The sequence below is a fragment of the Ammospiza nelsoni genome, chromosome 1 (assembly GCF_027579445.1).
Source record: "Ammospiza nelsoni isolate bAmmNel1 chromosome 1, bAmmNel1.pri, whole genome shotgun sequence".
NCBI lineage: Eukaryota > Metazoa > Chordata > Aves > Passeriformes > Passerellidae > Ammospiza > Ammospiza nelsoni.
The window spans coordinates 6,971,938-6,987,306 of NC_080633.1; the positions used below are offsets into that span (position 1 = coordinate 6,971,938).

The 15,369-nt window shown below is 41.3% G+C and overlaps 1 protein-coding gene across 2 annotated transcripts in view; it reads right to left on the bottom strand.

The window, feature by feature from the left end:
* PRKAG2 (protein kinase AMP-activated non-catalytic subunit gamma 2) overlaps positions 1 to 15,369 on the bottom strand; it is a 219,917-nt gene that overhangs the window by 144,661 nt on the left and 59,887 nt on the right. For both annotated transcript variants that reach the window (XM_059470812.1, XM_059470820.1), the window contains exon 2: positions 8,221 to 8,292. In XM_059470812.1, coding sequence (XP_059326795.1) covers positions 8,221 to 8,292 — 72 coding nt within the window. The remainder of the gene's footprint in view (positions 1 to 8,220; positions 8,293 to 15,369) is intronic.

Genomic DNA, 15,369 nt, shown 5'->3' on the forward strand with positions numbered 1-15,369 from the left:
CCAGGAATGCCAAGGCCAAAGTGGATGTGCCCCCAGCCCCCTGCATGCCTGCTCCCCTCTGCCCAATCACTCAACACAAACCAGGAGGGATGGGGCAGGACTGTGAAGATGCCTCCTGATGTCTGTCAGCCCAGTTAGGTAAAGGCATTACTGCCATGGGAGTCATTTTAGGGAAAAATGGCATCTTTCATTAGGATGACTGAGATGAAAGGAAACCTCATAGGCACATATGCTCTGCTTTGGGTCAGTGAAGGGCTTGTGTGTATGAACCCAACTAAAAATGGTCAGCAATGTTTAAAACCCATGCAAATAACTCTCTTTTCAAAATAATGTTTATTCACAGCTCCAAAACATGTGTAGAAATACGCACAAGCAGCATAATGGCCAAATAGCTGCTCCCTCCATAACCCAGGGTCCCCCTTCTTGCACACCTTTCTGTGTCCTGCACTCACACTTTGGACCAGCTCCTCATTCCACTTGGGATGGGACAGAGCTGGAGCAGGTCCTGATGTGTGGAACTGCAGAAATTGCAATCTCCCTTTTGGGAAGGTTTCTAACCCAAAGGGCAAGTGGCACCTTGTCTGGGAGATGGACACAAATATTGTGGGTCACTGAGAGGGGCACAGACTTGTGCCAGCACAGCCCTGGTTAGATGATGAATTCTGCTCTGTGTTCCCCTGCACAGCACAGAGATGTCTGACAAGAGACAGAACAACTTTTTTAATAGCTGCATTCCTGTTTTTGACAGTGTGGGCAAAAATGTCTCAAACATATACCTGTCCTTTTACAGATGAATTAGGGGAGCAGTTGCCCTCAAGGGGAAGTTTTTGAAAAAGATAAATCAATTCTAACTGAAGCAATAGCAACTACCAAAAGCACAACAGACTCTGGACAGTCTCCACAAGAGAAGAAAAAAGCAGTGTTTCATGCTTAATACAGTTGCCTGAGGGTCAGGTTTGCCTCCTAGCTCTGTCATGGATTCTATGTGCAATCTTGAAAACTCATTCTAAATTATAAAGCTATTCTGCCATGAGGACTGTATCTCCTTTATTCCCACTATAAGTCTTCCAGCACTCAGACTGTCTCCCAGAGAGTATTTATCAAGAACAATAGGGCACAGTCCCTCAACTGAGACCAGGAATAATAACCACACTATAGGAAATTAATAAACAAATTGCACTTTTGTCATGGGTAAAACAGTCCCAAAGTGATAGCTTTCTCATAAAAGCTCATTACCTTTACTAAAATATTATCTGTAAATCATCTGAGACTACTTATGTCCTGTTCTCTTCACAACTACACAGCTCAAGAAACAACCAAGTAGCACAATGGCACCTCCTTCTGCATTGCAATTTAAATAGGTCTGCTGCCAAATCTACTGCCTCATTCTGGCACTACCCTTAATGCTTCCTGTTAACTTTTTTTTTGCATGCTTGTTTGGTTAAACTGACACACTGATAGGAGACACCTCGAAACAACTGCTGTGTCCTTACACACTAAAGCAATTTTAGAGATGTAGAATGTCAAACAGCAATTTGTAAAAAAGGTCAATATTGCCTCGTACATGCAAGCCAGACACAAAAACAAATTGTTCTCAAATTCTGAGCAGAAGCAGCAGGGTGTTTTTATTTACTGCAATCACAACTGGTTGCTTTCTCTCCATCGTGCCAGGCAGATGAATTAATTAATTGTCAGAGCACCAGGGGCACACTGCTAAATACACATGTGCATGCTACCAAATTAAAGGAAATTACTGCATTGAATTCTTCCCCAGCCTGTTAATTACACACAGGTTACACCCACCATCACGGTGGGCAAACACTTGTGATTTTGCTTGGGGAATTACAACAGGATTGCTTGCTTAGAATATCATTTGTAGCTAATGGATTGCAAGTTTTAAAAGATTATTTGGTACTACAACAGACAACTGACTCTAGTACCCACCAATCCACTCTTTTATAACACTCTTCTTACTGGCTACAGGTGTGGCCTGTTCACATCAGGCCTGCTCCTCATCCTTAATAATTGGTTCAGCTGCAACTCTTTAGGGAGTAAGATTACATTTTATACCACCTTCATTTACTTGTGTTCTATCCCCCTACAGTGTTGGAAATCCAGGCACTGCCTGTGCTCAGTGCCTCTTCACAGCCATCCCCTTCTGCTCTCCTTGACTGAGCACAAAGCCTTCCCCAGAGGATGCTCTCTCTGAAAAATCTCTGGTTCTGGTTCAGTTTGGGGTGAATTTAGTTTCATTTCTCAAAACAAACTGAAAAAATATTCTGTCAAATACAAATGGGCTCAATCTAAACAGCCTTTCAAAATCCTTTTGAATTTAAGTGAAAATTATAAAATGCTCCTGAGCTCTGTTCTGTTTTTCTTCAACACTGAACAGTGAGGAAATTTATGGAGCACTATGGAGTTCTGTTTGATTTTACAACAGTGAGTTATTTGACCTTTATTTTGCCTCTTCACTTAAAAATTTTTTGAAAGGCAAAGAACAGAAAAGGAATTACCTCCCACCATCCTTGACAGGGACAGTAAACACAATTAGAGACAATACAGCAGATAGATGTCTGCACTTGTTTCCTGCCCTTCCACTGAATCCCAACAAAAAAAAAGCCTTTGATAAAGTTAATTGGATGATTCTCTCGTTCTGCTGGAATAAAAGAGCTCACAGAGACACAAGAGCTGACTTCATTAGACTGAAAGGTAATGAAGGACTTGCTCTCCCAGTGTCACATTCAGCACCACTGGTCCCCTTCCTTCTGCATGAGCTGTACCAATTGAGATGGCACCGTGTTTTACAGGGTCACAGATGTCACTTCCCAAAACTAAAGCACAATGACACTTTCCCAGATTAAAATACAATGGGATGGGGCTGGCTGCTCTGCAGGCTCTGAGAGCTCTGCCCTGCTGCACACATGGCCAGGGGAAGGTTTCCAGCACTGAGCAGGGCTGCTCAAAGACAGAAAGCAGGCATTAGGAAAGGGAAGAGCAGGGCTGCTCCCTGTCCAATTCCTAATCCCTAAGTACATTTATGTCAAAGCAGAGGATGGGGAGGAGCTGTGCACATCACAGTGCAGTGGTTGCCCTGAGGCTCCCTGCATCCCCTGCAGGTGCCCTATGCCAAGGCTGTGGCACTATCCAGGACTTGCTCCCCATCTTCACTGCTCCTTAAAAATGGACAATTAAAAGTAAATCCAAAGGAGATTTATTTGCCAGAGAATGAGGAATTTTTTTTCTTCCCCTCCCTTATCCAGGGGTTGCTCGTGCCATTCCCATGAGTCACTGAACAAAACAAAAAGAATTCTGGGACCCTAGCAGGACAAAACACTCCTTGGAATCCTTCAATGTTGGAGTCACTCCTGCAATAGTCTGATTCTAGTTCACCAACATTTCCCTGCATTGCTGATAGCAGAACAGTGAGTTAGTGCCACACAGTCAAAACAAAACCTCTATTTTTACTCTATTCCTTCATTTGCACATTGTACATTTGTTCACTGAACCCAAACTAATCCTTTAACCACTGAGCCACATCCAGAATCCACAAACAGCCGATTACCTACAGCTATTCTCAAAATCGAACCCAGGCTTTGTGAAAGACTTCCCAAAAAGTCTGCATTGGATGCTCCTAGGTGTAACTGATCACAAGTTGGCCAAATGGAGGTGGGCTGTTTGTTTGCAAATGTGTTTTAAGTGACTCATGTCATTCTGCATCAGAGTCTCTTGCTCAGAATTTACCCCTCTCTCCCCTCTCACTTTTTTATGAACCACAAATTGTACCAGTAATGAGTCTGTCTATCCTTCAAAACACTGATAAGGTATGATATAGTACAGCAGCAGAATGTTTTGTCTGCCTAGAAACAAAATTTTCCACTGGTGAGTCTCCATTTATTTTAGCAGCCAGGTTTTTATTCATTTACCAGGCTCCATGTTTATTCAGTCTCATTCCAGTTTCTTAAATAAAAATGACTTGTGCTACTTTTTTATATACATGACACCAACGCTATGACATTTCTCAACCCAATTTATAGTTCATTTAAATCCCCACATTTGTTCAATAAGAGCCATTTACAATTAATTTCAATCCAAATGAGTCTATTATAACAGCATCATTAACTAGCCAACATTAGCTATTTCATTGTTTTGCTCAGGACTAATGTTTGACAAACCTGTACATTATCCTAATTGCAAACATCATAAATATTAACACAGTAATTGCCTTTTTTGCAGTCTTTTGAAACTTCATCTCTGCTCCATGATTTATTCACAATCAACACTTGGCAGAGAAAGCTCTGCCACTTCATTCAAGAGTGTTTCATCAGAGTTGTTTGGATTTAATTTTAAAATATCTTACTTTAACAGCTTGTGCTTTAAAGACACTTAAGCTATTAATAGGATAGAGCCACCTTTGTAATCTAAGATAAACATCTCCCCAGCTTTGTCCTCACACAGAGAAAAGAATTTTAATGCACTTCTTTTCAAAGCTTTTGTCTATATTTTTGTGACAATGCCATTATTGCCATAAAGAAATGGATCAATATTGTTCTTCAAACATCTTTTCTCCCACCTCCTCCCTCCTCCATCTATAATTTGCTAGCTGACTCCTCATAAAAAAATTTCCTGTGTCATTTTTTTTTTCTTTTTGATATTTCACAACCCTGGGCTTTAAGCTAAAAGTAACGGCTGTCAGTTTCCTGCAATCTCCACACCTTATCCTTTAACCTCCATTTGAGATGAAAGATCTATAAACATTCAAGGTGTGAAGACCTCTAAAATTGAAAGAGCCATTTGGGTGCAGAGGGGCACTCATCCCTGACTGCTGCCCTGCCACACTGTACCAGAATTATTTTCTGAATGATGGTCCCAATCACTCATCATTTCCCAGGTCTCTAAACTTCCCCTCTTCCCCTCTCTTTTCCCAGGCTGAGGAAATGCAGTAAATCTGATTGCTTTTCAGCTCTCAGTTGTCATTGTCCATATTTCTGTCTTTAATGATCCTCTGTGCAGGAAGGATTTACACCATTTCTGGAGAGCCCTAGAAATGTGGCATGGCAATACCAGTTGCTTTAGACAAAGCCACCCACACAAGTGTTAAGGCATTTTTTCTGGCAATAAGAAGGGTAAAAATATCTGTCCCAGGCACCTTTCTCCACCACACCAGGCCAAACATTTCTCCCTCCTTCACAGTACTATATTCTCCATCTTCAAAACAAGAGAGTGAAAACTATCCCTATCCTCTTCCTGCCATTAGTCATAAAGGAAAGAAGAATACATCATTTATAACAGTAGACATATTAATGAGAAGTGATTAAGGCTGAACTTCAGGAAATGTGTGTCACTTTACCACTGCTGCCAAAAAAATTTCTATGTGAAGCTGAACAAATAATTCTAGACTTGAATCTCCTAGCTGTGTAATGAGGATTGTTGTCACAGGATAATGATTGAGAGACACTTGCATGGTAAACTGCTGAGAGTTTCTGTGAAAAACTTTAATTCAGTTTCTAAAAGCCCTTCAAAAGGAACAGAGAATTAAATTAATGGCAGATTGGAAAAATGGGTTGTGAACTACTCTTGATCTATAGCCCAGGTGACAGAAAAGTTAAGTGCAGGAAGAGAGACATCTCTGATGAATTTCCTGTCTCCAGCATGATGAGTGAATGGAAAAAGCCAAATTACTGATGAAATACTGACTTTTAATAGACAAAAGTTACACACCATGCAGTGGTTTCAAACTTGAACTAAGAAAAACTTTCCTCCTTGAAGAGTAACTTGGGGACTTTTTTTTATGTATCAGCAGTAGGGACTGGCAACGTTTTAGTTAGAATTAAATCAATAAGCAGTGTGATGTCGCAGACATCTTTATGAAAAATCCTTTCCTTAGGATTTTTCCTCCTGAGAAGGTGAGAAGCCTCAGGAACAAAATGTAAACATTGATTATCTGCTGCTGTGGAATGCAACAGGTGCATCTGGGATTGGTCTCATGTGGTTGTTTCTAATTAATGGCCAATCACAGCCCAGCTGGCTCAGGCTCTCTGTCCAAGACACAAACCTTTGTATTCATTCCTTTCTATTCTTAGCTTAGCTAGCCTTCTGATGAAACCTTTCCTTCTATTCTTTTAGTATAGTTTTAATGCAATATATATCATAAAATAATAAATCAGCCTTCTGAAACATGGAGTCAGATCCTCGTCTCTTCCCTCATCCAAGAACCCCTGTGAACACCATCACAGTGTGATGCTACTCCTCATTCCCTACCAGCAAAAATCCCATCCTTCTCATTGAGGACAATGACATATTGGCTGTCAATCCATTGTGTGGCAATGGATTTTAAAATATTATCTCTTTTTCCTTATCAGAAGTGGGGCACTGCCTTGTTACCATTTTGTTGTATGTGTTGAACAGAGTTCAAGTATAATAGTAAAAAACACTAGGTCTTACACACTCAGTCAAAAAGGTCAGTTAGAAATAGAACTTCAGAGATTAAGCCCCAGCTCTGTGGTTACTGAAGTCAGTTGCACTTCCATAAGCAGAACTTGCCCCAGCATTTAACAATGCTACAAAAAAAGAGGCAACTATTGAAATGTCCTTCCAGTTCTCAGAAGACATGAAGTCACCAAAGGCCAGGTGGTGATCTAAGGCTGGACTCAATAATCTCAGAGGTCTTTCCCAACCTCAATTTGTGCTTTTGTAAAAAAATAGTCCTGAGACCAGTTGGAAGAAAATGACAGGATTTAGGAACAGTAGAGTGGAAGTCATTAAATGATTTCATGCAATTCTGCACACACCAGGCCAAAGAGCCTTGGCACATTATTTCCTCATGACTGAGATTCATGCATCTTTCTCACCTTTCTTTGTGGAAAGAAGGTGATAAATGGAAAAATCAAGTTTTAGCCAGAAACCCCTGCCTTCTTCCAGCATGACTATCCCTTCCAAAACCATCGCATTTTTCCCTTTATTCAAACTTTCCAAACAGGCACCTTTTAGTAGCATTGTATATTTTTGTTTCCCTGGCATCTACAAGGGTCCTCCAGCATCAGCATCTCCTACCTCAGTCTAAAAGGTCCAACACAGAAAAGAACAAGGAAAATGTTATAAACTTATTCAATTGCTGATGAATTGCAGAAATTCCTAAAACATCTGTCCTTAGCTGTGAAGTGCAAAGGAATAGAAATTCATGCTGTCAACAGTGCTAAGTTATTATTGTTCTAGATGCAGATCAGCTTCACTAAGGAGTGTTTATTATGTTGTCTGCCCTGCAGACTCTCTGCCACATGGCTTGTAGCAGGTTTAATGGTCATGGAGGTCAACAGCCTTGTAAATACTGTGACCAGTGAAACTGAGGAGGAGTAGCTGAAGATCAGCTTTTGGGGGTGCCTGTGGATTCAGGAGAATGCCTCTTGGCCAAGCCCAGAATGTGGCTGGTAGGAGGCTTCCATTTAACAGACCAGCTTGTACTTCAGTGCCTTGTGAAAATGAGGAGGCCAGGACCTGAAGATGACAGATTCCACCATTTTTATTGCTCTGAAGATTGTACAGGCACATCCCCAATGTCATCCATTGAATGTGCTGCCCTGATCCTTTTTAAAGCAAGCCAGCTCTGTGGCTACATTGGCTTAATTTAACAGCATCAGAAAAACAAATCAATGCCTCCGGAAGGATAACCTTGAGTTAATACCACATTGAAGAGGAAATTTTCTACTTTGTTCACAGGAAGGCTCTACCACTATGGCTACAGCAAATGAAGGCAATTCATTTTTCCAGTGCCAAGGACAGAGAGATCAAGGACAGTGAATAATTAAAACACCCATAGAGAGAGAGCAGCCAGCAGGAGGCAATTCCAGGAAACCCTTCCAACAGCCACAGATTCCTCCTCGAGCAGTGTATATTTCTGCAGCAACACCTCAGATCTCTAAGGTGAAGATATTCCTGAGAATACAGCTATGCAACATCACCTCACTGATTTACAGCTGTGTTACACACAACATTACAGTATTTACAGCAACACCACCAGCAGCTTGCATCCTTCACAGGTCATACTGCTCAGGCACTGCCATGGTAAGGTCTGCAAAAGCCACTGGGTTTGCCTTAGTGCCCCACTCTCAACAGGTTAATGTATGGCACGGAATGCAAACCCCAGGCTTTTTTAAGCCTAACAAATTGTGTGCACCACTAGGGATTGAAGCCCTGCAGAGAAGGGGAAGCTGGGATAAATCCTACCTTGCGAGGAGCATTTTTGTCCGTGCTCTCCACATCACCGTCCAGGAATGGCATGGCAAATGAGCTGAGATCCTGCAAGGACAGAGAAGAAAAAGGGATGTATTTTATTAATGCCTTCTTCCTTCCATCAGAGAACCCCATGACTGAAGCCCACAGGTCTATTTTCAGAATGCATGGAATTGCTGGCAAGCAATACCACAGACTCTGCTGGTTCTCCTGGGCTGGGAAAAAATGTCAGATATAAGTCACAAGTGAACAGGGAGCCCTCAACAGCACTTGCACCACATCAGCATCAAAAACCACCTGCACAGCCAAAGTCAAAAGCCCTGTGTTAAACTTTCAAGGGGAGGTACTGAAATCCCATAGAAAAATTGATATTATAGTTTATTATAAATTATAATAAACTCATAAATTTAAATTGTAAGTAAATTATAGTTTAAACACATCTGCTTGCTCAGCAAATGCCTATCTTGCTTTTAGTGGGATGCATGATCTTAAAGCATATTTGTGGCAATAAACACAACCTGAATGAAAGCATGTCAACGTTCTGAGAAATACATGACTTCTAAAAAAAGACTGAGAAAACTGACATGGTGCTCAGGGAGGAAATAACCCGCACAAATGGGAGAAGAGCACCCAATTCTGCAGGACTAAAGACAATAAAGGCATAAGAAAACGCACATGCTCATTTTTAACTAACAAAAACAAACTGCAATTATATTCCACCTCCTGCCGTCTGTTCTGTTTATGATACTTCATGTTCCAGCCACAGGGTTTTTAGAGCTCCTTTCTACATGCATAAGGAAATTATGTTAGTGTCAAGTTTAGCATCTGTTTGAACAGAAAAGTACATAATGAGCAATTCTGTGACCAGAAGCATGAGATTGCCTAATACTGTGTGCTGAAGAGCTGAGTCTTGGGTCTTAAATTGTGTTCTAAATGTCAGGAACACCTCTCCAAAACAGAACCTCCCAGATGAGAGGCATCACCCTTTCCATGCAATGATTCAGTGCTTCTCAACCACCACATCTGCAACCATTTAAAAGAATTCAAAATATAAATAAATAACAATTTCACGTAAACCTAATTTGTGATCAAACAGAGCTTAATTAAAAATTAGCACCATCCATGAAGTCTGCAGGACTTGCTTGTCTTCAGCATTCAGAGCAGCCACAGGTCTAATCACATTGCTTTGTGTAATCATACTAAAGTCAAAATATGCTCAAAAATTGTGTATAACTCAGGCATAATTCTTAGCAGTGTTTGAAAATACTCTGGTTACATAACAAGCAACAAAAATAAGGAACAAAATATTGAATTACTGGAACTGAAACACATGGGAGTAATTCATGCCAAGTTGAAAAGGGAAAAAAAAAAAGAAAAAGCAGCAGCCAGGCTTGGCCAAGCTGGCCCCAAATCACTGGGCCCCAAACAAATGTATTCCTGACAAATTCTGTCTGCTCCCAACCCCATCTATGCACCTTCAATGGGAACTATCTACAAAGCTCAGCTATGTAACATCTCCCTCTTGCCTGGGCATCTGTGTTTCACATAATCTTTGTTTGCAAATAAAACATAAGGAAACATCTCAAAACCAAAGGAAGAGATTAAAATTAAGATTAAAATTACTTACTCCATATAAAAATTATTTTGCCATAAATGGCATTTATAAACACCATCAATATACAGATTATCATCACCATTATTATTATTGCTTCACATGCTACTACAGGACTTAATTGAAGAATCTCTGTGAAGTTATTTAAGAGCCTAATCAAAGTTATACAAAACCATATCCCCTTGTGTTTAATTTAGCCAGAGGATTTACCAACATTTTCCTCTACCTATCTTCAGTAGGGCAGAAGCTGGAATCTGATGTGTGCTAAGTAATTTTCCATGGAATAAATCAAGAAAATAACCTCTTTTGAGCTCCACATATTAGTAGCTCTATATTACTCCCTGGTGTAACTTCCAGGAAGGAAAGCAGCTATTTAGGAAAGCTGGAGACTGGATGGCAGAAACTGGGTTGAAGAGGACACAGATCTACTAATCAGGGTTGAAAAACTTGTTCAGAAATCTAGAACTGCCAGGAATGAAAGCAAAATATCTTATTTGAGCAGAAACCTTCAAAACCTGGTGAGGGTAGGTAGATACAACTATTTTTCTAGGAACTAAATTTCAGTTCTCATTTACATTTTTCTTCCAAATTTAAAGCCACATATATATTAAAGTCTGGAGTCTAACTATCATGAAACCCAGATGATGACTCTGTTCTGATTTGTATCTCTCAGATACCATGGAGGTATTGTAACTTCATCTATCTTTACATCTACAACAAATCTCTACCTGTAAGCTATAATAACTGAAGCTGGAGCCCTCTGGGCAGTGTGACACCTTTTTATTTTGTTAATACAGCACTGCTGAACATTTCAAAGTGGGTAATAATTGTACTTCTAGTCCTGTGAAAAAGTCTATAATTGTAACTGCTACCTAACAATTTTTCAGTCTTTCATGGGATTCTATATGTGAAGGCATCCATTCACAGAAGGGAAAAAATACACATATCAAATACCAGGCTACAAATGCTGCTCTCTCAATTCCAATCTGTTGGTTAAGCAAGGAAACATTAGGTGGTTATTTCCCCTTCATGAATATTTCTGCAGACTACAGATAAATAACAATTTCTTTCTTGTGTTCCTCTTTAACCAGAAACACATGTGATGATGCAGTTGATGATAACTCTTAAAAAAAAACCCAAACAAAAACAAAAAAGCAAACTGCTCCAAAAGTGTTGCAAAATACCACAGAACTCTTGACAGAGCAATGGTGCAGCCCTTGCCCTTGTCACAGTTGTGACTCTGTGATCTGATGCCAACAGATACACACAGAATGCTCACTCTGCCAGGGGCTGGGGACTGGGGCTGTTCTTAGACAGCTTTGCTGCTCTCCAGCTCTGCTTTGCTCCACTTGGAAACAGCTGCCTGGACAGCCACATGGCTCTGCAGTGACATTTAAAACTCCATCAAAGGCACACAGTGATGTCCTGCTAGGAGGAAGAGTCCTTCAGACTGCAGAGCCCTGGCTGCAGAATGGCATCGAGCCCTCTGTCCATCAGTCCTGCATTGAATCCTTGGACAGACAACTTCTGCAGAGACCTCAGCCTGTCATCACCCCTGTACCGAGCAAAAGCAGGTGCTAGTGCTGCTAACCTGGAATGAAGAGTATGAAAAGCCTGGTTTGGAAGTTTCATTGGTTTTCCTGTCATGCTTGTGCTCCTTAGGCAATCCTTCCATCGCTCTGCTCCATCTGACAGGCAGACATCACTCCTGCCATACTGTTGGAAAAAATGACCTCTTGACCACTTTAGATCTACTTTACAGCCACAAAGCTGCCTCAGATTTATTTTGTTTTCAATCCACTTTTATTTACAGAGGCTGTCATGGCAGCTCCTGTTACGTTCACTGAGGAACACAGCCCCAGGGGCAGCAGAGCTTTTCCTGGAGAACAGCAGAGCCATGACACAGCAGAGCCATGGCTCAGTGCTCCTGTCAGCAGTCAGGCTCCCTCCTGGGGAGGGAAATCCCCCAAAACCCAACAGGGGAGTTTACAGTGCAAGCCAGGACTATTCTGTCTGCATTTGCACTTATTTTCTTTACCACTTCTTTCCCTATTTCCTCTGGGCTAACAACAGATATCTGGAAGGCTACAGATTCCTCATGTGAATTTCTCCTCCAAAGGTGAGACTAACTCTAGCATGATTCTGGTCTGGGTTACCCCTACATCTAGAGGATGATCCTTCTTAATTCCAGTCCCTTTTCCTCTGACATCTCTTATATCAGAATATTTGGGATTATGTGAAAAGAAGTAAGAATAAAATTAATGTTCTTTGTTATCTTAGGTAAACAAAGAAACTTTTTTTCAGAATTGGTTTGGAGAATAGGAAAGAAAACTACATTTGAGTTTTGGCTGGCATACACAGGAGCAAGATCGGGTTAGCCAAACCATTTTTCACCTTTTCCACCAGTTTCACTGTTTCTTTCCTTACTGGGGAGAATTCCTGCCAGGAAGGCTTGCCCAGACACACTGGTCTGGAGGCTGCTGCAGTTGGAGACCTTGGTGTAAGAAATGGGCTTCCAGCAATTCTGCTGCAGAGGCCGCATACTTAAATAACACACCACTAAAGCCTTGAATCCAGTAAACAACACAGAATAAACAGGATTCTCGTTTTATTATTGTTTAGCTTCAAGGCTACTTTGGCAGCCAGGCTGATAAATCTTCTCTGCAAGGGCTGAAGCCAAAGAGCCAGCAAGGGCTGGGGCTGACACGCCAGAGACCAATTCCCAATGTATTTTGGGTGGAAGTTGGACCTTTTTATGGCCCCACTTGACAGTGGCCCAGAATTTCAGGGCTGGGTATCAAAAATATATTGCACAAACAGCTCCCTGCTGGCATCTTTTGCAACAGTCTATTGAAACATGAGGAATGACTGTGAGCAACGCAGGGCTGTGAAATCTGTGCCACAGAGGTGGGTCCCCATGAACATGGTCAACTCCTTGGCCACATTTCAGGGGTGACACAGGTCAGAAGAGCTTCATGGCAGCCCCATTCCAAGCTCTGCTGAAAGGCTGGGTTCCTCAGCTGTTAACAAATTCAGAGTCGTGGTGTGGGTAGCATCACGCAGTCCTGACTAGGGATGGTGTCACCTCTGAGGCATTATTTTTCTGCCTCACTGAGTTCTATATATATGTGCTAGGATTGCACCAAATTTAAGGATGTGAAATGCCTGCCAGACATTACAGTTTCTTTTAACAACATAACTCAAGCAGAAGGTGACACTTTACTAAGGCAGTTTTCAATATGGGGAGACAGCTCCTTTAATAAAATAAACAAAGAAAACAACATACAGTGGAATTAAGCTGTGTGTTGACAAGAGCTCTGATCTCACAAAAGATTGATAAAAGCTGCACTCCTCAGCATCACACCTTACAAAATCTCCTCCTCTGCTGATATTACTGAGCTTTGAGCACTTCAAGTATCCTAGCAAGGACAAAGAAGGTCAGGATTTTTATTAACATCAGCTGTGAACAGTTTCTTTCACTGCATTCTGCACACCAGCAGATTTTTTTAGATCAACCTTGAATTTGTACCTATTACAAGCCTGTGTAAAACTCTCTGAACAGCAAATATGCTGCATATGCTAATAGCCTGTGAGCAGAATCCACAGTCTGATCTCTGTGGAATAGAGGGCATAGCTTGGTAGCTCTGCTTGAATAGAAAATTCTCTTTTTCTGAGAACAATCCTATCTAGAAGCCTTTGGGGATTTATAACAAATCAGCCCATTATTGCACAAAGAAAGATTCAAAACTGACATACCCAGGCATTTCTGTCCTTTTGTTATTGTTGTTTTGATGTACCAGCTATAGTAAAGTATAATAAGACTTGCTACATTCCTTTATTCCTTTAGGAGTAGGTTGCTCATTGCTTTGCTTTTCTCACTCCCCCATGCCATCTAGACTGTAGCATGTGTTTTGGAGAGAAATATATAAGTTGTACTGTGAGACTGAGGATGCTGGTGACTAAGTCTCAGTATGACTCAATGGGAGTGGGCAGGAACAGATGTACAAAGCTGGTTGGATTTGTGCAAGACAGCTTTGTACTGCACGGGGCCATTACAATTTATCTGTTTGCTACTACTTTTAAGGCTATTTGTATTTAAAAAAAAAACAAAAAAAAAAAACAAAAAAAAAAAAAAACAAAAAAAAAAACCAACAAAACCAACAAAACCCCATATATGTAGGTCTGGAGAATTTGAGAGGATAGAAATAAGATATAGAGACTTGATTGGTGAGGCTGTACCTTGAATCCTGTGCTCAGTTCTGAGCCCCTCACTACAAGACAGATATTGAGGGGCTGGGGAGTGTCCAGAAAAGGGAAAGGGGATGGTGAAGGGTCTGGAATACAAGTCCTATAAGGAGCAGCTGAGGGAAGTGGGGAAGTTTAGCCTGGAGAAAAAGAAGCTCAGAAGAGACCTTATCACCTTCCACAACTCCTGAAAGGAGGTTGTAGCCAGGAGGGGATTGGTCTCTGCTCCCAAAACAAGCAAGAGAACAAGAAGAAATTATGAAGATGGCAGGTTTGCAGTGAACTTTTTGATCTTTTCCCACCTTAATGATTCTATGATTGTGTCCACAGTATGGAGATTCCAGAGGCAGCACAGCCCAGGGGTTATTGTGTGACTGTGCAGGACCAGCTGTGTGCACTTCAAGGTGGACACAGCACAAGACTTGAAATAACAGAAGGTAAGTCTCCCTAAATGACATGCCTGGAACAAATGGAAAATATTCAGTTCCAAAGAGGCACTATCTAAGAGGTTAGGGAGTAATGGCTGACTGAAATCTAACCCAGATCTCAGTGTGTGAAAATCCCCATCCATCAGGTGATTATTCAATGTTCTGTGTAAAAACCCCCTCACATATGAAAGCTTGGCAGAAAAAAACAGCCTGTGTGCAATTCAAAGGCATTTCTTTCAGCTGCAACAAGAAGTGGACAGGGTCTGCTCAAGGAGCTATTGAAGCCACTGCTCTCACCACAGGTGCTCCAGCTTGGATTGCCACCACTTGGGCAGAAAAAGCTGCTAAAACTATGAATTTTACACGGAAGGGATTAAAGAGCCATGAAACCATTAAGTCCTTGATATTTCCCTGAAAATAGCTAAATAGCTGTCTTCCAACTCTTCTTCCTGAGTGATCCTGATCCTGAGATACTGGCAGCATCCAGAACACCCTTCTTAATTTCTGAAATTCTTAACTGATCCTGACAGGAATTAATCTCCAGCAGTCCACAGCAAATGCCCTTTTTTTTGTTTTTTTTTGTTTCTGGGGCTGTAGACAAGATCCATCAAAAAAACTTACAAGAGAGCATGGATTGTTTTTTGTGTTGTTCTCAATCTCAGACTTAAATCACTAGAACACATTCCTACGCTGTTTACAGAAAAAAAATGAAGGTTTTTTCAAGCCTTGTGCTCTGCTGCCAGGAAACCCCACTGTATCTCATCAGTGATTCAGTCTTTGCAGATGAGCTGGGCACACACAGCCTGGGGTGGGATGGAATCCCTCCTGCCTGCAGCCCCATCATGTTTACAAGGTGCA